The following is a 27,401-nucleotide window of genomic DNA, read 5'->3' as shown; positions in this document are numbered from 1 at the left end:
AGTCTCAAAATGTCATTACACAATGAAAGTTCAAATTACAATTTGATATTTAATATTCATATTCTTCTTCATCAGGAGCATTAAGGTCAACATCAACATTTGATTCAATTTCATTTGAACCACAATCAATTGGATTACCACTCCCACTAGCTGTGTGAAAGGTTCAATTTCATTTTTCAAATGTTTGACAAAATGCCAAATCGTTAACAATACAAGGAAAGTGATTGCACAAAACATAAACAAACAACTGCTACATATGCATAATGTAAATCAACTGAAATCAATCGCATTAATGCTTATATAAAGTTTACTAACCCTGCGTTCACAAATACAACTCACAAATGCAACTGAAATGATATTTAATTGCTTACTTGCTGGTACAAAATGCTGTCACAAGGTTATAACTTATGCTACAGCTGGGACTGGATGGATAAAGGAAATGGCATACCCAAAATGATGAAGAGTGAAACTGAGGTTTTAATGTATGAAACTACGCTTGGGTACAGCCCTTGTTACTTCTTGGGTGCCCAGGTTCGCTGTGTGAAGGACCCACAACAAACTGAGGCACCCAAGAAGTACCCAAGTTGTACCCAGGGCCATACCTGTACCCACAACATACCCGTACTAGGGCCCAGGCTTTACCAGCAGTACTCAGTAACATAGGAGGAACTATTTCTCAATTCATTAATGCATCGATTTTTTATTTTAAATTGAATGTAGGCATTTATGGAACTATAAATAGGATTATCTCCAAAATTTTGGGGGAACATTATAAAGTCTGGATGACATTCAAGCATAAGCAATGTTTTTGAATTCCAACATAGATGTCTTAAGCTTCAACTACATAGATATTCATATTCCCAAAAGCTAGCTAGAAATGGATACAGTTCATTGTTTGAAACTTCTTTCTTTTTTTTTCATGAATGAGTTTGGAAAGGTTCCTTGTATCAACTTTGAGATTGGTGGAGAACTTCTTGAAAAAGAGGTCACAAGTTCAAATCCTGCAGGGGGTAAGGTATGTACGCCTCGTTTGTGGCACAATTAGGTACCTCTCACAAGGAGTACGAGATAGTCCCATATTACTATAATCCATCTCTAGACCCATAAACAGACTGCCCAGTATTGTGGACTATAAAAGGATCCATTACCATAGCAATCATAACCAACCCTTAGTTGCTTGGTGTAGTTCATTGGTATGATAATTACAGGTTGTATCTAACCACTGCTCGACACTGAGTATAATTAGCAGTTTTTGTATTTCATCATAGACACAAGCAACATTTCTAGTATTCATTTTAAAAGGCCTTTCAACTGGTACTACCCTAGCTGTTGGATCTAACTTGTGGACTTATAATTCATAAGGTGATCACTTCAAGTTTTTTGTATGTCCACAAAAATACTTTTTTTTTTAATGTCAATTAAATATCTCTGCTATAAAGAGCTTTAGAGGCAACACAGACACTTTGTACGATTGTCATATATGACAATTGAACAAAGAAAGTACAAGTAGGGGCGAGCTCATGTGTAGAATTTGAAACATGCTTAACATATTAGAGCATCTTGAACCATAGTTTGCAAACTCTGCGAGTACTCTCTATTTTTACTGCTAGGCGAGTTTTTACAAGTTTAACTCGTGTTTTTATAGACATAGGAAAAACACAGGTAAAAATGCCGACGCATGTAAAACGCTAGTTAAAATGTGTTTTTCACACATTGTTTTGCCATAAAACCATGCATTTTCTCTTTCAAGATATCATTTTTTAGTTTAATACATTTTGTAATTGAATTTTGCAAAACAAATATATCTTTAAGAAATTTTAATTTTTAGTACTTTTCTAAGTTGCCGAGGTTTTGCTGAGTTTTTGACAAGTCAAAAATTTTGGGCTTGCCGAGTACTCTCTGAGTCTGAGTCTACGAACTATTTCTTGAACACATAAGCATGAGATAACTGAAATGAATGTACGCAACACATGAGGTGCATGATGTATTCTCTTGATTAGCATCAGTATGACATGCAATACAATTATCAATGTAGCATGAAACACAAAAATCAATATCGGTGTGATGTCACTTAAAAAAACTAGAAAAGTAGAATGTGAATTTTTTCCAAATCTAAAGGTTGGCTTGGTGAGATATAAGGCAAGTCTAATACGCAGTTAGAAGGTTGTGAAACATACTTTAGCTTTGTTTGTAAAGATATTCACAAGATATTCTGCCAAAGGTTGTGAAACATACTTTAGCTTTGTTTGTAAAGATATTTACAAGATATTCTGCCTATGAGTTCTCTCATCAAAATTGCACAACTTATTTATGGGGGGCAAAATACAAAGCTTAAGTTTCCCTAGTAAACTCATAAGGACTGATTAGATTGACTACAAAATAATACTCACCCTAATTGTCCTGGATATAAATCACTTATGTATGCTTTTGTTTCATGCTGCGTTTCACAGCTAGAAATAGAATAACTGGGTGATATGAAAATAATTCTCAGCATTGTTGTAGGCTCAAACTTTTAGTTTATTACCAAATAAAATGGAAACCACAGGAATCTGACAACATGATAAATGCTATTATTTAATCATCTGGTTTCTTTTCTTAAGATTCACTGCATTGATTTGATAGTTGACTTGCACTACTTTGTTTGGTCTTACGATCATTACAATAACTCCCATTCATTTTTTGAAATTCAGTCAAAAAGTTGTACTAATTCATATTTGCTCAAAATATTGATGGACACAAGAATGGTATTCATTATGGAAGAGTACAATGTTATTAAGAGATAAGTGCTGTATGAGAATTTAGAAATGTTTGTCACATATTTTATAAGGTGTATTTCTTCACTCAATGGAAACTATTTTTGATATAAGTGTATATCCTAACTCAACTGCAGTTATTTTGGATGAAAGTCTACATCTTTACCCAACTGAAGTTATTCTGAATAAAAGTTTATTTTTTTACCCTAGTGAATGTACTCGGAAGATCATTAAGAACTAACTTGAATTAAGTACCGGCCACCTAAAATGAAACAGTAAACGATGCTATGAAAGATCATAAGTGAAATGCTTAAGAGTAATTCTTGCCCTTTATTAATGTTTGATTTTTTTTTTTGGTGGCTTTAGGCTTCAGCCTAGGGGAGGATGGGTTTTCTTCCAAATGATACAATAGAAGTGATAGCTCAAAGCATTGGTATAAACAATTTGTCTCCAGATGTTGCCCAAGCTCTTGCTCCAGATGTTGAATATAGATTGCGTGAAATTATGCAGGTTCTAAATTTTGTCTTATACCAGTGTTAGTTCTTTTGTCTAGTCTGGATATTTATTTTTCAAACTGCAGGCTATAAAATTATCCAAAATCTTATGTTCATGCATGGTTTGTTTATCCTTACTTCCCTATTTCTTGTTCAAGATTCACAAGATAACCATAATTTGTGTTACAGTTTTTATGATATTTGTACTCATTCTATAATCGAGTTAGCATGGATTGTCAGGGTACAGTTGAATCAGTATTGCAGAAGAATTTTAGATTAAAACTACTTCTGTTTTGGAGAACATCATCTTTGGTTATAATCATGTTATTATTTGGAGTCTGGACTCTGGACAATGTAATGGTCTGGCTACTGTGTTGAAATGTCTTGTGATGAGTTGAAAATAGTTCTAGATTATTGTATGTAGCATGTTAGATAACCATTTAAGATTATTAGAAAAATGCATGAAGATATTTTGCTCAGTAAAATCATCATTAAATCCTATAGATATTCATTTATATAAAAAAATATTGGGAAATTTGGTAGCAAAAAATGTTTTTGGACCAGATCCAGAGAAGATCAGAATTTTTGGATGAAAGCATCACAACTGGAAAAAGTAACAAGTCTTTTTAGGACACTGGAGATATTATAAGACATTTAGAAACTCTATCCAGATCAGAATATTTGAAAATAGAGATTGGTATGTTCTGAATAAATTTTAAACAATAAGCTTCTGATAAGTTGAAATTCTTGGTGGTTTACGCACCAATCTATCTGATCTAAGAATGTATTGATAATTCCATGTGCATGTAGATGCATCAAGTTCTTTTGGCCTAAGGAGGAGATTAGAAGATGGATCACCTAATTTGCTTTGCAAGCAGGTTGTTCACTGAAGTGCAAGGACAAATATACTAGAGTTTAAAAGGAGGTCTTTGGAATGGTCTATTTGGTTTAAAAATTCCTGCATTATTTGCTTGCAAACAATTTGCGTTTTTTGTAGATCATCAGCCATCGATGTTTATCGTCAACAAATTAGTGATGCATGGATGAATTTCAAGATGGTGACTTTTACTTCACAGTTTTACTTTTCCCAAAGTGGCAAGCCCAGGGAAAATTCATCTAAATATTTTAGGATTTCATGGTCCTATACCATTTTATAGTTTTGTACTACTCAAGCTAGATATGGGTTCTTTGTATAAGTCATATGCAATTCATGACCCACAGCATATTAACTCAATCACATGTAATTGTGAATTTTTTGTCATACATTAGAAGGACGCTTGACTGACATAGAAAATATTAATTTAATCATGTGATTGTAAAGGTTTTGGTATAATTAAAAGGTCTTTTGAATGACATATGAAAGTCGTCAAAGTCATTTATGCTCTATGAATGCCATGTCAAAAATAAATTTGTGTTACAAATATGTAGGTTTATTTAGTGTTCAATCACCCATGTCTCATGTATGCCATTAGGGAGGAAGTTAACAAAACAGGTTAATGAAAATCAGAAAATAAAACAAAAAAAAAAAGAAAAACCCTACCTTGTGCTTGAAAAATCTCTCCAAAATGCAGCAGAATCCTCTTCTTCTTGCTCCTCAATCCTATCTCACTTGCAATCACTTTTTTCACTCCTTCAATCAGACTTCTACAAGTTTTTCCTCCTCTTCAGCTTGCGGGAAAAAAAAATCAGTCTTTCAAAATGTGAGTGAAATCATTAAATATGATGGTTTTGTGTTGTTTTGGGGGAAGGGGTGGGGCCCACGTCAAATTAGGGTTACCCCCAACCCCCAAAAATCAAACTTTTTTTTAAAATTTAAATTTTTTATATTGCATTTGACGTGGGGCGATGGGAAATGTCTAGACGTCTCCCCGCCCCTCGAGAAATGCCTAGGCATCTCCCAAGGAGGTGTGGAGACGTCTCCCAAGGAGACTTGGGGATGTGTCCATGTCTCCACATCTCCTTGGGAGACGTTTCCCCGTCTCCGGTGGAGCACCGGTGGCGGTGGCGGTGGCGGGACGGTGGGAGACGTCACGTCCCCGTTTCCCCGTCCCGGAAACGTCGCCATCTTCGAAATGCAGCCCGAAAGGTGGGGCAACGCGTTTCCGTGGAATGCTGTATTTTTCTTGTGCTCTTTTGTCATCTACTTGGTTTTTTACCTATAGAATTCTTTTGGTCAAGTTTGAAATAATGTGGTAAGTGGTAACTAATAGTTGCTTCAGCAATAACTAAAACACAACACATGAATTATGGAATTTCTCATTTATTCCAGTTCAAGGCCAAGAAATGTTTTCAAGGTTATTGTGCATCGCTTGAAGCTCTAAGGAATCATGTATCGGTTGTTCATGGAGACTTGAAGAAAATTACAACATTTTACTGTCTTAAAATAATGGTGTCATTCTATTTGTGCTTTGTTTAACATCCATCCAAAGCATAGAAGCAAAAAAATCGAAAAAATTACAATTATACCTGACCTTTTGCAAATCGGACGCCCAGGTGATTGCCCCGCCCGAAAAAAATCTTATCTTTTAAAAGAAACTTTGATTGTGATTTTAATGATTTTGTTTTTTTTGCATTTTAATTGCATAAAAATCACGTTTAAATTGTGTCTGAAACTTGTTGGTGTGCGTTTTATCATTCACTGAACACAAAATAAAATGTCCAAAGACACTCTATCCTCTCTTGAAAAATCACCACTTATGCTAAGATTGCGAGAAGATCATATGGCGATTCCAAGGTTTCTTTTGTCAGGTCATAAGGTCAATGGGCGTTATGATATACTGGTAATCCACAAAGGGACTTACGCTTGGCTCGTTCAATTCACAATGAAGGTTTAGACAATGGAGCTCTATCATTTGGGGCTTGGATCATGGAAAAACTGAAAAGGAGACAAGGGTTTAGAAGTTCTAATCTATTCCTAGGAATTCAAGAGACGCTATTGACTAGGTGAACTCAGTAACCACACTCTGCTTCGCCACGCTTAGGACAACTACACAAAGTGGGTGCAATCTTCAAGGGATGTGCTTATGATTTTCACGTCATGAATAACTACCCTCAAATTGAACAATATTTATCCAGACAAAAGTTAAGCATCCAAAAAGTAAGCTCAGACTAACTTTACACAATGAACAAAAATCATTTGTTCATCAAAAGTATGAGCGGAGATTCACCACAAATCAATACTTATCAGATCTTGCATTCGTCTAACATACATGAAATAAAATCTAAACTGTTGTGTTGAGGAAATTGAAAACCTTGCTAATCATTCAGATAATAGAGATTACAAAGCCTAGAAGCGCACAAGTAATATATTATCCAAAAATGGCCTTTCGCAACAATATTTCAAAAACCTCACACTCTCCAAATGAGAGGAGGAAACCTTATATAGGCACACAAAAGTTTTGAATGGTCAAGATCAAACAGTGATCAAGGGCCCAGATTGAAAGATCAAAACCCTAATTAGGGTTTGTTACAACTAACTACCCCTCGACCAATGAGAAAATTACATTTGGGGACACTTGTCCTTCTTGCTAAATATGAACCAACAATAAAAATAGAAGGTTTTTGCATTGTGAAGTGTGCCCTCTAGAAGCTTCTGTGGATAAGTCAGGTTTTCATTGAACCTAGACATGTTGACTTGGAACAATCTGATTGGTTGGAAGATGACGAGGCGCCACCTCAGCGTGTTGGATGTCTTCCTTGAATTCTCCAATTTGTGTGAAGAAATTGTCTAAGTATGGAAATTTGATTCTTCTTGTCACCATCTGATTCTGATTGGGAGCTTGTCTTTAATTCTTCAAGAGATGAAATCCTTCAAGAAGTTGTTTTGATTGCTTCCATAGGTCTGGTTTTGTAGATGAAATCCCCCAAGAAGTTCAAAATTCTTTTCTATATTTTCACCAAGTTTGAGAACCTTTCTTTCTTGATGCCTTGAAATTCTTTCAAGTGCCTTGAATTTGGAGAAGAATTCCTCTATGCTTTCGCCACAATGGAGGAAATTGGATTTTTTTTTTCTGTGAAGTATTTCTCATACTTGGCCAAATTTTGGCCATCTCTATGCTCGGATGAACTTTGCTTGTGGACTTGTCTTCAATTCTGAATTTGGCTTGAAATTCGATTTGTGTTTTCTGTGATGATCCTGCCTCAACTGTCATCTATGATCTGCAAAACCAAAAAGAAATTAAGTTAAGATTCTAACTTTGAGTGTAAATTTTGAAGGTTTGATGGTAGAGTGCTCTAATTTTAGTCCCTTTTACTCCAATTCCTCAACTCTTTTAGCCTTTAACAAGCTGCAAACACTTAGAAATTTTAGAAACCTTTGAAAACTTAATCTGATTTGAAGGTTTGGGAGTGAAATTTGTCTCTGATTAATCTGAAAATGAATAACTTAGTTCCAAAATCTGTGAAATAAATGTTGAAATCAGATTCGAATTCTGGAAAATATGTGAAAATCAGACTAAGTCCCTGAAAATCTCCTCCAAAACTTTGAAAAGTAGTTTGAAAATCACTGAAGATGCCTTGAATCTTCATCAAAAGGTAAGGAAACAAACTAGAATACCTGTCACCTTGAGAAATAGATGAAAATCCTTGTTTGTCTTCTCCTCAATGCCTTAGAAAATTTTTGAACTGTTCTTGAGGCTCTGAAAATGCTTTAGAAAACCTGAAATAATCTCTCTTCAAGTGTCTCGCTCTCCAAATTCAAACTGCTTGAATGAGAGAAATGAACGAATGATTCATTCTTAAAGAGTTCGAATTTTGCCATTAGAAACCCAGTCAGTCCTTCCAAATTTGAACTATATTTGTTTCTATTTTTCTTCCATTCATCGAACCTAGACATGTCTTGTTTCTTTGTTGAGTTTAGTCTCTTAAGAAAGTTTCTACTTTGATTTCAGTTGAACTCAGTTGCTTGGGAAAGTTCTGATTTTGTTTCTAGTTTGAGTTTAGTTCCTTGAGAAAGTTTCTATTTTCAGTTTGAGTTCATGAATCGAACTCCATCTTTCTTTCTTCTTCCAAATTTTGAAACTTTCTAAAACTTTCTTCTTTCCCTTAGCTCAAATTTTGAAACTTTCTTTCCTTCACCATGGTGGAGTTGGTAAAATATTTTCCTTGCTTGCTGATCAGATTTTCAAGGCAGGGCGGACTTCATGAGAATCCTTTCCTTATGTTGGCGAGATTAATGAGTTTCTTTCCTTGGCATAGCGGAGTTGAGAGAATACTTTTCTTTCAGGGGGGACTTTGTCATAGATTTTCCTTGTTCTTTTCCAGCTTGGGCGGACTTCATGGCATGTGTTCCACCTTACACTTCTAGGCGGACTTGACTTGTTTGGACTTCATAGCATGTCTTCCACCTTACACTTCTAGGCGGACTTCATTAAAGTTATGCACCTCATGTCCAACGGACTTCATAGAACTTGTGCACCATGGGCAAGTGAACTTTATGAAATGTCTTCCACTTTGCAAACTAGTCCCAGGTGGATTTCCTTAGCTTTGTGCACTTTGACTTGTAGGAGGGCGGACTTCATAGAACTTGTGCACCAGCGGAAAGCGGACTTTATGAAACTTGTGCACCATCGGAAAGCAAACTTCCTCAAGGTTATGCACCATAGGCAAGTGGACTTGAAGGGAGTTATGCACCATGTTCAATCTTCTTCAAGGTGGATTTCGTTGACTTCATTCTCCATGGAGCGCGGACTTGGAAGAACATCTTCCCCATGATAACCAGATTTGAAACCCTTCATATCTCATCCGATTTTACTCCAATCATCTTGAAATTTTGAAATCATACATCATTATACCCTTGAATTCCTCAAATTTAGGAACTTAGCTTTTTCAGACAAAATTTGAATTTTGGGTGAAATTCTTGATCATTTTCAATATAACTTGGAGTCACAAATGCAAACCCTAGATCCCCTTTCTGAAAATAGAAAAAGCAAGGTTCCCTAAAAAATAGGAAAACTTTCTAAAAATAGCCATTTCGGGGATTGCGCTTAAAGTGCCAAAACGAAACTTCCTAAAAAAAGCAAAAAAGCATAACTTTCCAAAAATAGAAAGTTGCCCAAATTGACCCAAATTAATTGCAATCTCCATCCTTTGGACTTTCTAGGCACATTGACGGTGTCTAGAATTTGTTCTGACCATGGTTTGCACAAACTGACTTATGACTTCCAAAACTCGGACCTTTCAAAACTAACAAAATGGTGCCGGGAAGGGTTGCGAGGCTCTAACAAAACCCTAAAAAGCAAAGACAAGGAGGGTCCCTGTTCTCAATGGGGCGATGTGTGAAAAAGGTCACAACAAAACCTTAATCAATCTTCCACCAACCCTTGAAACCCACAAAATGGTGAAATGTTTCATGAATAATGTAGTCAGGCGACATTTTTAGGGCATGACTATAAACAAGAGCTTGCTGGTACATGCATAGAAGGCACAGCTAATTGCAAACTTGTAGGGAGTTAGGGGGTAGTGCATTTGAGCCAGAGGTAGGCGATTTTTTGCTATAACACTGCTGCAAATACTTTCTATAGCTTCATGCCATATAAATAGTATTTTATTTACAACGCATACAACTGGATTAATAATCTATTAAATAAAATGTTTGATGTGCACATCACAAGGATTTGGTGGGGCTTCCGTCCAAAGAGATGGTATTTTACTTTTATATTTTAGCTTGTCGTTCATACTCAATATTTTGTGTCTACTTTATCATGGTTTAATTTTATCTATATTCAGATGCTATGATTTTTGTCAATAGCATCAATACCCTGTCACACATGGTTTAATATTGTGTCTACTTATCTACATCGAATGTCCTCATCATTCTTCATTTTTGCACAACTGAATTGTTATTGTGAAGATTGGTTGGTTATTTGTTCCAAACAACATTTAATGCTCTATCTTTTTCTATAGTGGTAGCTTTGTAAATCAGTTCTTTGGAAATAAATAATCCCTATTCTTGGCTAAAGGCTTTGAATTAATGCTAATGTAGGTTCTCTGTGATATCATTGCTTTGTTTAATGAACATGACAATGCTATAGTTTCATTTTTTTTACCTAGTCTCATTACTAGAAGTAAAGAGGTAATGTTATGTGTAGGTCATCTTTGCCTTTATAATATTTTATCCTTCTCTCAAGTAATAGTAAAAATTCTCTTGGCTGTATGAGAACATCGACCTGATGCATATATGTAACCCAATGTTGCACCAAGATGTTCAGTCTTTGTGACATCAAAATCTTGGTCATTGTGATTTTGTATGCTTATTTTGATATTATGCATATCTATTCTAAAATGTGTTTCGTGTCTATCTTATACTTCTACCTTAAATGAGTCATACTTAGACCAAATTTGAAGGTTTGGTTTAATAGAAAAGCTTTTGAATGTGACATGAATTTGTATCTTGAATATTTGAAAATGCATAATTCATGTCCATTTGACTCTACCGATTATGAGAAATGCTTTGTTTCTTATCACTTGATTAGATTTTTATTTGGATAATATATTCTTTTAAGTTTCCTACTTGAAAATTTCTTAGTGATAAAATGTTTTATCTTTTATCCTTTTGGGATGCAAACATGTTTATTGTAGTTGTTTTGGGGTCTTACTAAGTTTTCGAAGGTTTCAGAGTTTGTTATGATACTGCAATTTTTATAATTAAACTTTTTTTTGATATTAATAATAATTTGGGATGCAACGTTGTTAGTAGCATTTTACCATCCACTCACATCAAACAATAAAACTAGAGGTTTACTCACATATCATTCAGTGAAATCTTTTATTGTTAAATTAGCAATAACTTTATCAACTTAATAGGGAACTTACCAAAGAATCATTTACTAGCAAAACTTATATGCTACACTGTATTCTGCTACTTTAGACAAACTTTTCATTTGGACAATTCATGGGCTAAACTTTATCTTATTTTCTCTCTATATCTCTTTGCTATGTAGATGCCTTTAAATTTCTAAAACAAGTAATTGTTGTCTCTTTTTCTACATTTTTTACCTTTTTTGTTTCCAATCTGATTTTTCCTGTTTGAATCCCAATTTTTTCTAAAAATCTTACACTTCTAGTTTGCTGATTTTTTCCCCAAAAGATTTTTGCTGCTGTGATCCAAACAAATTACTATCAAATTTTGTTATTTGAAACCCATTCCTCTCCTTATCAAGCTGTTTGCAAACTGTATTAACAATGCCTAGTCTGCAAGTGTCTGATCTGCCCCAGTGGCACTGTAGTTTGCAACATCTCACTCTTTATCTTCTTGTCAAAAGTACTTTGGTGGTTTGACATTACATTTTTTATTAATTTCTTAATGCTCTGCGATCATGTCTTAAGAAAAGTATGACCATGTCATGCCAGATCTGCACCTATCATTTCTTCATGTCCTTAACTGTGTCTGACATTTCTCTGCTTTTAGTGCTTGTTATGCTGAGAGGCATTTTACAAATGTTTATGGGTGTGAAAAACCCTTGCACATAAAAAACTATATACATGATTTAAATTGATGCCAATTTAACCCTTTAAGACGTTTTATACCTATTGTGAAACGTGCATAAAAACTTTAGCCACAAAGGTCTACTATCCTCTAAAAAACAATTAACAATAGAAAATGAAGAATTCAATTGAAATAATTTTTATGTACATAGATTTTTCACATCCACATACAACTGTAGAAGACCTCTTGGCATGACTAGCAAGTGCTTTTGTAGTGATATAGGCATGCCATTGAAACATATTATTATATAATTTTTTTTTATTGATATCATGAGATAACCCGGTGATCCAACCCAGCGACCCAACCACACCTTGCCCCTCGGTCTTACTTTTTTTGCCGAGTTTTGGGGTATGGCGGGGGTGAGTTGAGGCAAGAATACCTCAATGGACGACTGTGTGGGCTCAAACAACTCAGCCGCTGGGTAAACCCAGCCGGTGAGGGTTGAACCTTGGATCTACATGGGAAGAATCCAAAGCCTTGGCACAACCTTACCAACCGTTTGAGCTATGGGCCGAAGCCCATATATATATATATTTATTTATTTATTTTTGCTTGGTAAATTGCAACCATGGGGTTGCTCCCATAAAATTAACCAAAAGAATGTTACATATTCAGATAGTCAAGGCTCATAACTGATACTAGAGCCCACAAAATACAAGGTGATTAGCAAAATCTTGGCAAATAAAGAGGTAGACCAAATGGGGTTGCATTACAATAAATCAAAGAATCTTGTTAAAGAGAGGGATTTCACTGCACAATGATTGTGTCCATCCTTGAACATTTGCATTCAGAATTATTTTGCCCGGAATATTTATTGATGTATATAATTCCACCAAAATTCAAGCAAACGATGTGTGAATAAAATCTGTTGAGTTTTTATTTGTAGTCACAAAATTACTGATAGAATTACCAATTGCTTCAAAGCACGATTCAAATAGTAGTGGAGGGGAAGGCTTAGGAGGCGGATCCAAACCAGCTTAATAGAAAATGATTCAGTAGAAGGCTCAATTTGTGGGTGCCATGATTTTGTACAAAAAGAAAGAAAGAGTGGAAACTGAACGAGAGAACGCGTCCGTCTGCTGAACGAGCTTAATATGTTTTGCCCCCATATCCATAAATAGCTTAAAATGGTGTTTCTATCCTTCTTGCTGTCAAAAACCAGGATAAAAAAGCCTCTAGCATCGGGATAAATTTCTAATTTCTCTTCCATTAGAGGCATCTAGGATTTAGATATCCATTTCTGTGAATTCGGAAGACTCTGCCATAAATGATTGAACCTTCCAACTAACCCATTTTCAGCAAAGGACTCTTTATTTTTGAGCAACGCTTTTTTAATATCATCAAAACTTAATTCAATGGGTTTACCTGTGCAATGGATTGTCCATCCATTATGGTTGCCTCGATGGCCCTTTGGATTTAGTACCTTGTCAGGATAGGAATGGGCCCTAGATTTGGCAGCATATGAAAACAAAACACCAACTATGGTGATACCCATCCCAATAGAGAGATCCTTAGCCATCGTGGTTGGCCTATGAGAGTCCTTAACATGCTCTTCAAAAGCCAAAACGTCTGAATGCTTAGCTTAAATCCCACCAGAGGTAGATAGGGGCAAAAAATTGGCAGACTCCCACCATGTAGAGATCAGGTCGTTTGCCCCACAAATAGGAAAGCGTGAGAAGCTGCTTTCAATGGGAAGAGATTGGCCGTGGCTTGTGCCATCAATAACCCTAAAGAGATCTGAAGCATGATTCAGAGTTTCTTGAAGCCTTGGAGCCATGGAAATTCAGTAATTTCACCATTTGGGTAATGTCTAATTGTTATTTGATATTTAATATTCTTAAATATAAAAATATAATATAATATAATATAATAACATAATATAACTATTGTATTATAATTATATTATAATATAATACAAATTTTATATTTTTAATAATTTTATATGTGTAGTAGGTGCCTCCACAAGTATATCTCTTGGCCTACTTTATATAGATTTATTAATGATACATATGCTAGTTACTGTCACTGGCCTGTTTGCTAATCAACTGCATTATCTGCCATATCAATACCAAATTGGTTTCTTTTTTCTGCCTTTTGAAATCTCTACCCTGATACAGTCCAATGCATCCGCCCTATAGAAATGCATCATCACACAATATTACTAACAACAGCATGCATGCTCTAATGACTACAAACACACTCTTAGCTGTGCACTGCGACCTTGCTGCCTTTCACACCTCATCAACTGAAGAGTTGACAATTTGAGCTGCTTCTTCTGCAACAGACAACTTTAACTTGGCCTTTAGTCAAGTTTCAATGACATGCTGATATACTACAAAAGCACCTGCTAGTACCTTCAAAGCAGAATGTAATCCAATATGTGAAGTCACTTCTTCCCTGGTAAACCAGGGTCCCAGTGACAGGCACGGGCATGGTTGGTGATCAGACATGAACTGACTGGGATAAAAATGCCAAGGCAAGGCATGGATCAGTAACAGCAAACAACCTGCAAATCTATATTTATTTACTATTAATTTTTGTTCATATTTGCAGCATATATCATTGCAATAGCTATTATGATATTTTAACTTTTTCTTTAATTAGTTACTAGCTTGGCATTGTAATCCTTTCAGTAATATTTCTAATTTGTTTTATCTGTTATAGTCTATCACTTCCACTTGTTTTATATTACAGGTGATCTGGCGACAACTATAATATAAAACAATTCGTCTTAAAAACAGTTTGTTTTCTTGCCCCCTTTGCTACAACAAACTGTTATCTGGTAGTTCACATCAATTTCAGATAATCTACTTGAAGTTGAAATCCTTGACCAAAGATTTCTTCATGTTAATCTCTGCTGAGATTTTTAGCTTGTTTCTATCACTATCGTAGAATGTGTTTGTCAATCATGACTTGGTGGGAATGCATAATATTACATGATAATATTATAATGAATTTTATATGCAAAAAAAATCTTTTGTGAAATATGTATCCTTCATCTGTGCTTGTTCCTTCTAAGGCAGTGACGAACCAGTGTGCTGTTGGAATGATGTGTTTATATATATAAGCTTAGGAAATGAATTCCAATAAATTAAGACAGTGTATGGAGGATTTGTTTCAAAATGATCGTAAGTCACCTCCTTTTGAAAGCCATCTTGTCATAAGGACTATTTGGATAACAATTTCTCTATTTTTTATGGGTTGGTAAATTCCTCCTGATACCATAATAGATAGGTATCTCTTGTATTGAATTTACCCAAGACTTTCACCTGGTTGCAAATGTTGGGGTACACCGACTGAGAATTGGTTGTGGTATTTTTAATGTTATCCAATTCAACATTCAACTTTTGGCACATTTAAACATGTAACCTGTCTCTTGGGAATTTGAACACAAAACTCTACAATGAAAGCCCCAATGATATACCCTTTGAGTTCATCTCATTTGATGATGCTAGTACATAGCTTTTCCACTACATTTGATATTTTTAAAGAAAATTTCTTGAATTCAAAGTTAGAGTTTCTTGTATTTTCGTCTTGCTTAATTCCAACGATGTTATCCTTCAGATTTACACCATCCACTACTGAGTTACATGCATCTATTTCACTAATAATAGGATGCTGGGAAAAATGAAGCTTTCTTTTGTATTTCCAGGGAATTGAAGTTTACTTTTAATGCTATTTTAACTGCTCTAACATGGCAGGAAGCTGTCAAATGTCAGAGGCATTCAAAGCGAACTATTTTGACTACTGAGGATGTGGATAGTGCACTCAGCCTCAGAAATGTGGAGGTAAGACTTTATATCGTCAGTATTTGATGATTTTATTTATGCTTGTTGGATTATTTAGGTGTCTATCTGTTGATGATTTTGTTTGATTTTCTTTCTATAATTATGAGTTTGTTGAGTGTCTATAAAAGAAATGCATGGCATCATAGGTTTTGATTGATGCCTTGTCCTTGGGCCATAAATATTTCCCTGCGAGGGAAGGAAATAATTAGATTGTTGTAATGTCCATAACTGAAGAAAGTTAGTCAATGGGATTCAAAATTATATGTAGTTACATTACAAAATTAAGTAGGTTAAAACAAATCCTATTTTTTCAAAATAATCTACAGACTAAAACAAAAAGCATAAGTTCAGAGGGTAAATTCAAACAGCTAAACCTCAAACCTTATAATACTAAGTGCATGCTCTAAAATCCTTGCAAGGGGAGCACCCTATAACGTAGCAAGGATCCTGCGAAGATAAAATACTGGAGACCAGACTCGGTACTATCTCTGCATGGATCTGTATCAAGGCTCGGGTTAGAATAAACAATATCATCGTCGATCATCACGAGGCATGTAGGCTATGAATCATGATGATGTTGTAGGGAGAATGCCCAGGATTAAGAGGACACAAATACTTGGAGGAAACATGATACTCTTCCTTGAATCACTCTGGGTAGCCAAGGCCAATGAGTCTCTAGTGCTAAAGAGAGAACAAAATAGAATCATGATACCTAAAATGATGAAACTGAGAGGGATAGGGTTCGTTGATAGTAGCATGCAAAGTTCAAAGCTATCTTAAAGTAAAAAATGTGACTCAAAAAGAGAAATTAAGGAGAATGTGACTGTAACCACTAAAACTGACCGCTTTTCACTCTTCATCGGTGTGTATTGAATAGATGTAGAAGGATCAGCATGCAAGTCTGTCTTTATATTTTTATTTTTATGTATGTTGAATAAACCCCAAATTGTGTGTTCGTGTTATATTGGCTCAAAACTGTGATTTAATTGGTAGATACTCATACAACAGGGTATACTACAGTAGCATGCATGCAAGTCTGTCTTTGTGTCCTTTCTGATGTTTTGATCAATATTATTATGGTTATCTCACTATTTTCTTCATACTTTCCATTTGATATATGTAATGTCCCACTTTTAAGATTATGCAATTATTCTAATTTTTTTAACTATGAATTTTCTGATTTTTGATGTAAAGCACCAACTGAAACAGTTAATCAAAATTGAAATTAATCACTAGAACTTGTTGCCAAAATCCCTGATTTGCTGAACACAACTTCAACTTCACCCAGAATGGCTCTAGCCCATATGAAAAGTGCTGGTTGTAGTCCAATGTGAAAGGGACAGCCATCTTCTCACCCTTACATATAAATATACTCAGGTCTGAGTAGTTAGTACTCACATTTTCAAGTGTACATGCAGATATCACTGAAAAATAGATGAATTGATTTTCAATGTCAACAATATTCAAGAATGAAACGCTAAGGGAGTAAACCTGCATGAAACTCAGTTAAATATCTTTAAAATGCAACATAAAACAAAAATGAGCAAGATTGCATCATTGATAATTGTAGTTACAGATCTGATTTCATGATTAGGATAAGCCTCAGAAAGTTGATTTCAGTCAGATCAAAATCATAAACTATTATAGAGTCCTATAATACTGATCCCACCAGAAGAATTAATACATATGCAAAAGCATATGGATTTCAAAGAATCGATGTTGTTCAATTAATCAAGGAGACAAAGCTCCTTTAAATAGAGTTACAAAGATGATGTTTCTAAAAGAAACAATCATTAACTAGAGGCGAAATTAGAAACAACTTAAATGACCATTAATAACACAGAGAAAGATATTATTCTAATACCCTCCCTTAATTGTTAGCGTTCTAACTACTAAGAGAAATAACAGAGAAGGTTGCCCCCTTCTTCCCAGAACATGCTGCAACAGAAGACAAGAGCCTGTCACTAACTCTGCCACTTGAGATGAGTCTACCACCAACCCTCCCAGAAACTGCAGAACTTCTGGAGATACCCAAAACAACACCAACCGTCCAATCTGATGTTGGAGAACTGTTCCTCCCTGTAACTAGAGACACACCAAGAACAGTTGTCACGATTTTGAGGAAAAAATCGGCAAACCCTCCAAACTATTGCAGATGAGCAAGATGCCCAAAAATAGATTGCAAACAAGAGACTAGTGCAGATGTTCGCACAACAACTCCAGGTGCGACCAAAAATAGACTGCAGCAAAGTACAATTTTTGAGGAAAAAATTATAAACCCTCCCATGATTTTTTTTTTTACAGCGACAAAATATTTAAAAACCCAGAGACTTTTGCAAGGGAAAAAAATATTAAAACCCATCATAATTTTTTTCAGGTACAAAAAATATTAAAAACCGAAACAAACATCGATGCCCATAAGCCATCTTCACGCTTTTCGAGGCACGGAAAACGAAGTACTGAGAAGATGCTAAGTGCACAAAACTTGAGGTACGAGGTTCAATGCACTGAGACAAGTCTAGGCACAAATTCCAATACAAAAAATAGAGGCAGATACAGGTACAGACTTCGAAAAACATATGAAGTACGGCTGGCATAGATTTCGAGAAAATTTTACGGCTGAGCCGAAAAAATCCGAAGACAACCCAGAAAGAATTTGAAATCAGAATTGAAATCCGCTGGCACGAAAAACGATGCACCCACAAAATTCTGAAAACACCTCAGTTGAGCTCTCGAAAAACCCACCAAGAATCTGCAATCAGAAAAACATTTTGACTTGATTTGAAGGGTAAAAACCCGAATCGAAAATGCAGATTTCCGTCCAAAAATGGCAGAAAAAAAATTTGCAGGTGGAAAAAATCGCGTCACGCGCAGAGGATTAATGGTGTCGCGGGACGAAGGTCTGGTTAAAAAGAAATCTGCCACAGAAAACACGAAGAACAGTAGAAAAAACCGCTTGAAAGAAAACCCTTCAGAAAAAAAAATTTGAATTTCGAATTCTGAAAAAATCACAGGCCCTAGATTTGTTTTTTCAGTGATGAAAAATTTCATTCAAAAATTTGTAGAAAAAACAAAATTTTCCTTTCTGCTCTGATACTATAATACAGATGCAAAAGCATATGGATTTCAAAGAATCGATGTTGTTCAATTAATCAAGGAGACAAAGCTCCTTTAAATAGAGTTACAAAGATGATGTTTCTAAAAGAAACAATCATTAACTAGAGGCGAAATTAGAAACAACTTAAATGACCATTAATAACACAGAGAAAGATATTATTCTAATAAGATCTCTGAAAATCACTAAAATTGATAACAACTGACAAAATTCAGGGATGCATTAATGATGATGCCTAGATTCAGTTAAATATCTTTAAAATGCAACATAAACCAAATTTGAGCAAGATTGTATCACTGATAATGGCAGTTACAGATCTGATTGGCATGATTAAGATAAGCTCTAGGAAGTTGATTCTATTGAGATCTAAATCATAAACAATTATGGTGTCCTATAATAGTTAATACTGATACTACCAGAAGAATAATCACTGGAAATTGGAATCACTAAAATTGATAACAATTGACAAAATTGAGGGATGCATTAATGATGATGCCCAGATTAGACCTGAAATCATCATAGAAATCACCAAGTGTGATGCTCCAATGGTATGACTGCCCTTGGAGGAGTGCAGCAGTAACCAAGGAATGTTCAGTTGGGCTATGGAGGGCCGTATGTCTAGTGCAAGGCTGGCAACAGCCACAAATCTGTTCCAAAACTCTGTATAAATTTTCTGATCTGCCCCTCAGTTGAGATTGCCGGCAAAAGATGGTCAAAGATGCTCTCAAAATAGCTGATTTGAAGATAGGTACTGTAGCAACACTAACAAATCTATAGCAGCAACATGAAACCTTCAAAATGCTGGAGTCTTCAATAAGTCACTGTAGCGTCATTGTAGCAGCAACCATATAAACTTAAAACAAATGGCTTCAAAGCCTCAATGCATTAACACATTTATGATTCCTAAATAAAATCACTTGGAATCTTAGTCACCGTGTTCGCCGAATTTTCGGCTTCAGGTTCGAAATTCGGCGACCATTTAAAAAATGTATGAAATTCGCAAAAAATAATTTAAAATTCACAGGAAACAGGCAGAGATTTTTGCTGTCGGTGGATGATTTTTTCACTGTTGCCATCAGGAGGTACGAGGGCTGTGGGTTGACGCTATGCTTGCCGCCAGTAGGGTTTGCAAATGGCCACATTGGGAGACAGGATTTAAATGTTAAAATTAAAGAGACTTCATAAAGTTGCCCAATAAATGTGAACCTTTATCAAACATTTAATAATATTAAACATCTAATATAAGTTGTTGCCAGATATAATGTTAAGTTGTTAACTAATATTGAAATCTGATATAAATGTTAACTAATAATAATGTTAATATATTAACATTAACTATAAAAGTTTTCAGATTTAACATTTAATATATTAAAAATTAAATATTTTAAAATATTTAATTCAATTTTTTAATTTTTTATATATAAAATTTGACAAATTAAAATTAAAATATATAAATTAAATTAAACAAATTTAATATTGTGTATTCAGATATTTTTTGGATATATTATTTATATTTCTTAAAACTCAAATTTATATAAAGAGAATTTAATGACAAATTTTTTTTCGAATTTCAGCCAAATTTTATTGTTGGCGAATTTGAACTCGAACTTGAACTTGGTGACTTAGCTTGGAATGAGAAACAAGGGTTTTCATCCTCTCAAACCCCGAACAACCCAAGGGTTTTCATTCTTGGATACCCTAGTTTGAACAAATTGCTCAAATCTGAATATTGGATGGAAAAAGATAACTTGAATGATTATTAAATGTAGATAGTTGCCTCCTTGATATACCTTTTCGAATTGGGCCCTTGAATTTTGAATTTCTCTCCAAGTATTTAAAAATACTTACAATTCTTATTGTATTTTTATATTTTATTTAAAGTATTTAAAAATATTTTTATTTTAAATATTAGTGTTTAAAAGCACCTTTTATTTTAATTACAATAATATTATTAAGTTGCCCTTAAAATCAAAGATTATTTAATATTATTAATTTTATTTAACCCAAAAAAGGGGACATGACAATATATGTATTCACAGATATTATTTCTAGGATTAGCCATGACAATCCTGAAATTATTTGATAACCTTGCTTGATGATGATGCTTAAAAATTAGTGCCTGATAGCAGGAGAGAGTGTACAGGCTACAGCAACTGTCTAGCCAATAAATCTTGTTTGATTGTTTTACCTTTTAAGGAAATTATCCTGTGATAATTGCTTTACTATGTAGAAAGTTAATGGATGCCTCAGAAAGAGAGGCAGTGAGTGGTGACTGTGTCTGCTTGGTTTACAAGTATTGGTGCCTGAGTCCAATAAGCCATGTTAACTAATTGTAGATGTACTTCTAACGACACAAGCTGATCTCTATCATACATTTTATGTATGACCCTTGTTCATTTTATTTTTATTTGATTGACTCGGGCTGACAATTAGTTTGTTATGCCATAGAATGAAGTAGTTCATAGAAATTATTTGTGAATGAAGGAATGCAGCTTTTACTGATCATTAAGGCTTTAATCATGATGTGATGTTGTGTGGAAGTAAGTAATACATAGTAGTGAATTTGCAGCCTTAATCTGGAGTATTTCGTGGTTGCTCATGAATATGCTCATCAATTTATGCCTCTCCGCTCTCATATTGGCTCTGCCTGCTCTAGGTTATCCAAAGATCACACAAATTCTCTAACTTAAGGCCTTCCCTCATCCCCTCTGCCCTTTGTGCAACATTTAACTTGTTATTGTTCATTCAAAAGATTGATCTTTCCGGGAGGAAACTTTAAATCTGAAGCCACTGCCATATCTTTGCTTCATTCTGGAAAATAGCCTTGTCTTATGAAATAGAGATTTAAATGGAAAAGCTTTGGATTATCAATGTTGCAGGAAACATCTTATTGCCATGGTCACTTATTTAGTATCTATTTAAGAGACCCGTGTCACTTATGCTCATGTCATGAATAGCTGCTTGGTTAGATCAGTTTTCTTTCATTTATGTCTGCATGAATTTCAGCATTTTACACATTCTATGGTTATTTGTGCATGCTAATTATTCTTTGTTGTAGTCTAGCCCATTTATGGCTTTGCTTCGGAAGATCCTTTGAAATTTAAAAAGGCACTTGGGCATGCAGATCTATTTTATATTGAGGATAAAGACTTGGAATTTAAGGATGTAAGTTTCTCTCTTTTCCTGTGGAATCTTTATCAACTGTATTGCTCATTGCCTGTCAAATGCTATGCTCTAGGTAACATATCAAAATGAATTCACAGGTTGTTGAAGCACCTCTACCAAAAACACCACTGGAAACTGCAGTGGTAGTCCACTGGCTGGCCATTGAAGGAGTGCAGCCAGCCATTCCTGAAAATCCTACATCTGGAGGTTTCTATGTTCATCCCTTTCTTAATATCTCTTTCTGGATCAAATATGTTATTCGAGTTAAAACTTGTTTTCCTGAGGTGGATTTTGGAACCTTGTAGATTTTTAGATAGCCTTAATGAGATTTTGACTGGGTGCAGACTGACCAAACTTCATTCTGTTTACCCTTGGTTCTTCATATTTGACAATCACTCACATAAGCTTTAAAATATTTGCTAAGCTGCTTTCTGAAATTGCATTGGCCCAATTTAATACTTCTGTCTCTCTTTTCAGCGCTTGTAGTTCCTTCAGAAAATAAGAAGACTGAACACGACAAGGATCATGGCCTTCCTATTGATGTGAAACTTCCTGTTAAACATGTCTTATCAAGAGAACTCCAGGTATAGTTGAAGTTTTCTCTGTATGCTATTTAGTTTGAAACATGATTTCTAAAGTCAGTGGAGAGCATGAGAAGCTTATATAGTAGTTGATAGATCCAAAAGTCCTTTTAATGCACTAAGAAAGTGTTAAAGGAAATCATTGCCTGATGCAGCTATACTTTGAGAAAATTACCGAACTCATTGTTACACAAGCTGGCTCTACCTTATTCAAGGAAGCATTGGTTAGTTTGTCTACAGATTCTGGACTTCATCCATTGGTCCCATATTTCACTCAGTTCATTGCAGATGAGGTGATTTTCTTTATAGTAATAAATTTCTAGTAGACAGTCATAATTGATGAGGCATGGCACCAATACTTAATGTATCATGTCAGGTAACCAGGAGTTTGGGCGATTGTACTCTTCTTTTTGCATTGATGCGTGTGGTGCGGAGCCTTTTACACAATTCACACATACACATTGAGCCTCATGTAAGCTTTTAACTTTCTTATTTCTTAACATGTAAAATTCTCTTAAGCAAAGTTTTGTTTTATGGATCTACCCATGTCAGCAGCAGTACAAAACAAATGCACCAAGGACTTTTTATAGCCAGACTGATATGAGGCAAATGTGGATGCATGATACTCTGCATTTTTTCATCAGTTTTATTTTTAATATTGGCACAATATAACAAGAACAAATGAAGTCATTAGTCAATAAATGTTTACTTCACTTTGCACCCATTTTTTCTTTCTGCATGCTCCTTTGTAGCTTTGATCTCACATGCTTTTATAAACAAAACAGAAACACAATATGCAGAACAATTCAACAGCTTTCACCCAGTCCATGTCTTTTTCCGATTGCATACTTGTCTCATACTGAACCTCGTTTCTTGAACAGTTGAATTTTATTTCTTGTAGTATCTTTACATGGTTACATCTAATGAGAGAGCTAAGTTTTCTATTTTCTTAAGAAATGTGTGTCTCAATGTTGTTTCAATCTACATGAAGGGAAAAGCCTTAGAAATAGGTGGATATATATTTTCACATTTGGATTGTGTAGGTTAATACTATTTTGCCTAAGTGTTTTAAGTTTCCTTTATTTTTAAGGGCATTCCTGACAGAGGGATTTATATGCAGTTGCATCAGCTTATGCCCTCTGTCATTACGTGCCTCGTTGCCAAAAGATTAGGAACACGATTCACTCAAAACCATTGGGAGCTTAGAGATTCCACAGCATATCTGGTTGCATTTATATGCAGACGGTATTTACGTAACTTATTATTTTAACCTGAAAAGTTTATATATTAACTTACAGGAATATAACCTGCTGAAAGAAATGTGCATCTTTATTTATTAATTATGATAACTTGTCAGGAAAGTTTGGCAAAATATTCTGACATTTCTGTTTTCTGTTGCATCTTGCTTTGTTGCATTTGAGTTAATTCAGTTTGTAACTTTTCAATTTGTGTTTTTGGACATCATTCTGTTCCATTAGAGACAACAATCCCAAATAGTTACACTAAGATTCCAAAATCTACATGTTTGTACCAAAGGAAAGAAAGAAAGTAGACAACTGTCTGAGTGGTTAAAGTACAACAGTAAAATGTAAATTTGGTTACGATGGAAAATAATTAAAGTTATACTACATCTTTGATTCTTTGTTGGCATGCACATGCTTTCCGAAATTCCTTAGACTTGAAAGGGCACTATACAAAGGATTTGACTTATGATACCGAAAAATAGCCCATTCCTTCCTTGCATCATGATGCTTCTCCTGGTTCCAGGCAGCACCTTCAAGTGAAGGTTGCACACCAGGAGTATTACCAGGATCAAAGAACACTAGTGAGTGTGCAACTGACTAGAATAGTCTTCAGTGGATGAATCCCGTATCCATGGACTAAGAAAAGAGTCCATCAGGAGGAGAATTTATCGTGACTGCAATTGTCTCTGCTGCCCTTGTCTTTTCTAATTATTCTCCTTGTACAAAGCAAGGACAGCCTTCATCTCTTGTGCAATCTCTGGTTCCACTGAATTATACTATTGCACATCTCAGCCAGTGATTCATGCGAGGTGATATTTGAGGCAATTGATGCCTCCTTTCATCCTCAAACCACAATAATTGTACACCAATCCTGCCTCTGTACCCAGTGTGCCATGCTTAAGTGGGTCCCTAGTCTTGTGAGAATTTGGACATGCAATCCACTGAATTATCTTTTGAACCTGGAATATCATTTTGTCTGAAAGTTAAATCGTTATGCTGGTATGCTAATCTAATAAGTTCAACTGCTGTTTACTGGGTACTGACTGCTAGGAATTTGTCTAAACACATATGTCTCATGGTTGAACTGCAATGGTTTGAGATTTAACATGCTCTCTTCTAGATTTGGCCTCTCTCCAGAGTCATTTTGGATGTCTTTATAGTTTACCAGTTATGGGTTAAGATAGTATCTGTTCACTTTCAGAGTTTGGTATTCATCTACAGTTTATTTATCAAATTTTTGAATTCTAATCCTTTTGGCATTATAAATCTTTTCTAACAACACACAATTTTGGTTTTTGGCATTACTTTTTTGTCCATAAGCCAGATTAGATTCAAATTAATGCATTTGTACAGCTGTAATCCTCCACACTATGTCTTTTGCTGTTTATAAGAAAATTAATTACTTAATTTGTTGGTATATTTCAAGAAACTCTTGGAATGTTATAGTTGATAAGAAAGTTGGTTCTGGGTAAGAAATTTAATGACCAAACACTTCAATAGCAATATTATTGCAAAATCCATTCAAAGCTTGTTAAGTTGCTTTTTCTATAAGCTACAATAACTTGTGAGTTTGGTGACAGATTTGGTCATGTGTACCACAATCTTCAACCACGGGTGACAAGGACTCTTCTTCATGCATTCCTTGATCCTAAGAAGGCATTGACGCAACACTATGGTGCTATTCAAGGCCTTGCAGCTATGGGACCTAGCGTGGTATTTGATCACTTCCCTGTCATGCACTATTTCTTGTTTATCTTTTCTTCTTAATTTGTATCAGGTGTTGAAGCACCGGTTTGACATTTGTGGTCTAAAATGATATGTTTTTCTTGTGTTGAGATAATAGGTCTCTCCAAAACTTTTTAAGTTGAAATGCCAATTGATCGGTAACATCTATATTGCATATAATTGTTCATATTTTTGAGAAGTATTAATCCCATTTTAAAATGTCAGGTGCGCTTACTGATATTGCCAAATTTGGAACCTTACTTAAAACTACTAGAACCAGAGATGGTACTTGAGAGTCAGAAAAATGAAATCAAGCGTCACGAAGCTTGGCGTGTGTATGGTGCTTTATTGGTAATATTTTCTACTGCATTACAATACCAAAAAATGACAAAAACAAGAGAGACCTAGATCTTGAAATATTTTGATTTTTTGGGAAAGGAATTGACATTGTTTTAAGTTGGTGTGCAATGTGTATTTTCCCAGTGTTAAATTTTAAGAAATGAATCAGTAATGTACATGGGAAGGTGAATTTATTCTCTTTTAATTTTAGATTTTATCTTTTAACTAGATGCCCCTTCTAATTTTAGGTTTCATGTTTTTACAATGTGCTTGCATTCTTTCAGCAAGCTGCAGGTCGATGCATATTTGAGAGGGTAAAATTGTTTCCAGGTCTTCTATCTTTACCTGTCCATTCTACACTAGAGAGTTCTATAAAAGTGGCGACAACATTTGATCCTGGTAAATATAAGATTGGTCTTGATTCCTCATTTTCTTGCTGGATGCTGTGTATCTCTCTTATTCATTCTTGTTAATGGACTGTGATTCCCCCCAGATACAGCTAAAGGCATTGTTTCTCCAGGAAATCTGTCAAGCACATTAAGAAAGCGTAAAGCTAGTGAAGTTTTTTCTTCACAACATTCGTCAAAGAAAACAGCTACTGATGGATCTGTTGCTAGCTTTTCAACTGAATCTTTGCCTGATTCTATTGGAGCAACATCTGAAGGTCAGGCCGTTGTCAAACTAGGAGAGTCGACTCTGGTTAAGGTCACTGGACAAAATTCTGATGAAAATGTAACAGGTAACAGTAGAAGGGAAAAGGGATTGCTGAACAAGAGTGAAAGGGCTGGGAGTGTTCTTGCTCAGGCGTGGAAAGAAGATGCTGATGCAGGGCAACTATTAGCCTCTCTTGTTGATTTGTTTGGGGAAGGCATGCTAATGTTCTTTGCTTCAAGCGACATGTCGCTTTTCTTGTAAGATCCAAGAGATCATTTATCTTTCAATTTCTCTAAGTGCATCCAGAAGTAGATTTTTTCTCCATGACTTAGATTCTCATTACAAATATTTTATCAGTATGGAGCATGGCTAATTTCTGAAATTTATTAATAATTTTAGAAATCATTGATTGTGCATTCCTTGTTATATGATGTATGAAAATGAGGCATGCTTGAAGATTACATTCTGGTTGAGATCAAATCTTTTGGTAAAACATTGTGATATATTTGATCGCATTATATTTCAAAATCTGCACTTAATGTCTGGAACTGGTTCAGAATATTTCTTTAGAGTCATACTCACAGATATGCGGCTTATTCGATTACTGAGAAGCTTAGATAAGTCTTCATTCCTAGTTTGAAAGGGATATGAAGCCCATCTTGATATTCTGTATTTTGTTCGCAATTCAATGTAAATAAAAATATTTGTAAAACAATTTTTTTCAAGATTTAATTACTTACCAATTAAATTGTCACTTCACATTCAAATACAGTGGAAGAGAATTTGCATCTGTTATCACTGTAGGTTGTTTCGTTCATAATTATAGACTATAGTTAAAATGTTGGTGGCAGGGAGGCACACCAATCAAGTGGTTGAGTAAAGTATTTTTCAAATAAAATTTTGGGAAGGTATGCCTCACACACTGATAATATAGATTTATGAATATGCCACTGATATTCTACAAATTTAAAATATAACTTCATTTAAACGAAAGATACAATAGATTATAAGAGGTGAACAATCAAACAAAAGCCTGCATCATCCAAGCATAGGAGTGT

The 27,401-nt window shown here is 34.9% G+C and overlaps 1 protein-coding gene across 2 annotated transcripts in view; it reads left to right on the top strand.

Moving 5' to 3' along the window:
* Positions 1-27,058, top strand: part of LOC131078859 (transcription initiation factor TFIID subunit 6) — a 34,371-nt gene extending 7,313 nt beyond the window's left edge. The window contains exons 2-13 of one of the 2 annotated variants that reach the window (XM_058016675.2): positions 3,120-3,263; positions 15,434-15,520; positions 21,699-21,800; positions 21,899-22,007; positions 22,278-22,384; positions 22,537-22,674; positions 22,758-22,853; positions 23,502-23,626; positions 25,206-25,338; positions 25,576-25,701; positions 25,974-26,088; positions 26,210-27,058. In XM_058016675.2, the coding sequence (XP_057872658.1) occupies positions 3,138-3,263; positions 15,434-15,520; positions 21,699-21,800; positions 21,899-22,007; positions 22,278-22,384; positions 22,537-22,674; positions 22,758-22,853; positions 23,502-23,626; positions 25,206-25,338; positions 25,576-25,701; positions 25,974-26,088; positions 26,210-26,604 (1,659 nt within the window). In that variant the 5' untranslated portion in view covers positions 3,120-3,137 and the 3' untranslated portion in view covers positions 26,605-27,058. Of the gene's footprint in view, positions 1-3,119; positions 3,264-15,433; positions 15,521-21,698; positions 21,801-21,898; positions 22,008-22,277; positions 22,385-22,536; positions 22,675-22,757; positions 22,854-23,501; positions 23,627-25,205; positions 25,339-25,575; positions 25,702-25,973; positions 26,089-26,182 lie in introns of both variants that reach the window. The other variant, XM_058016673.2, reaches the window with a different exon arrangement.
* The last annotated feature ends 343 nt before the right edge of the window (positions 27,059-27,401 follow it).

Source organism: Cryptomeria japonica, chromosome 2 (genome assembly GCF_030272615.1).
Source record: "Cryptomeria japonica chromosome 2, Sugi_1.0, whole genome shotgun sequence".
Lineage (NCBI taxonomy): Eukaryota > Viridiplantae > Streptophyta > Pinopsida > Cupressales > Cupressaceae > Cryptomeria > Cryptomeria japonica.
This window is presented reverse-complemented; position numbering and strand designations above follow the sequence as displayed.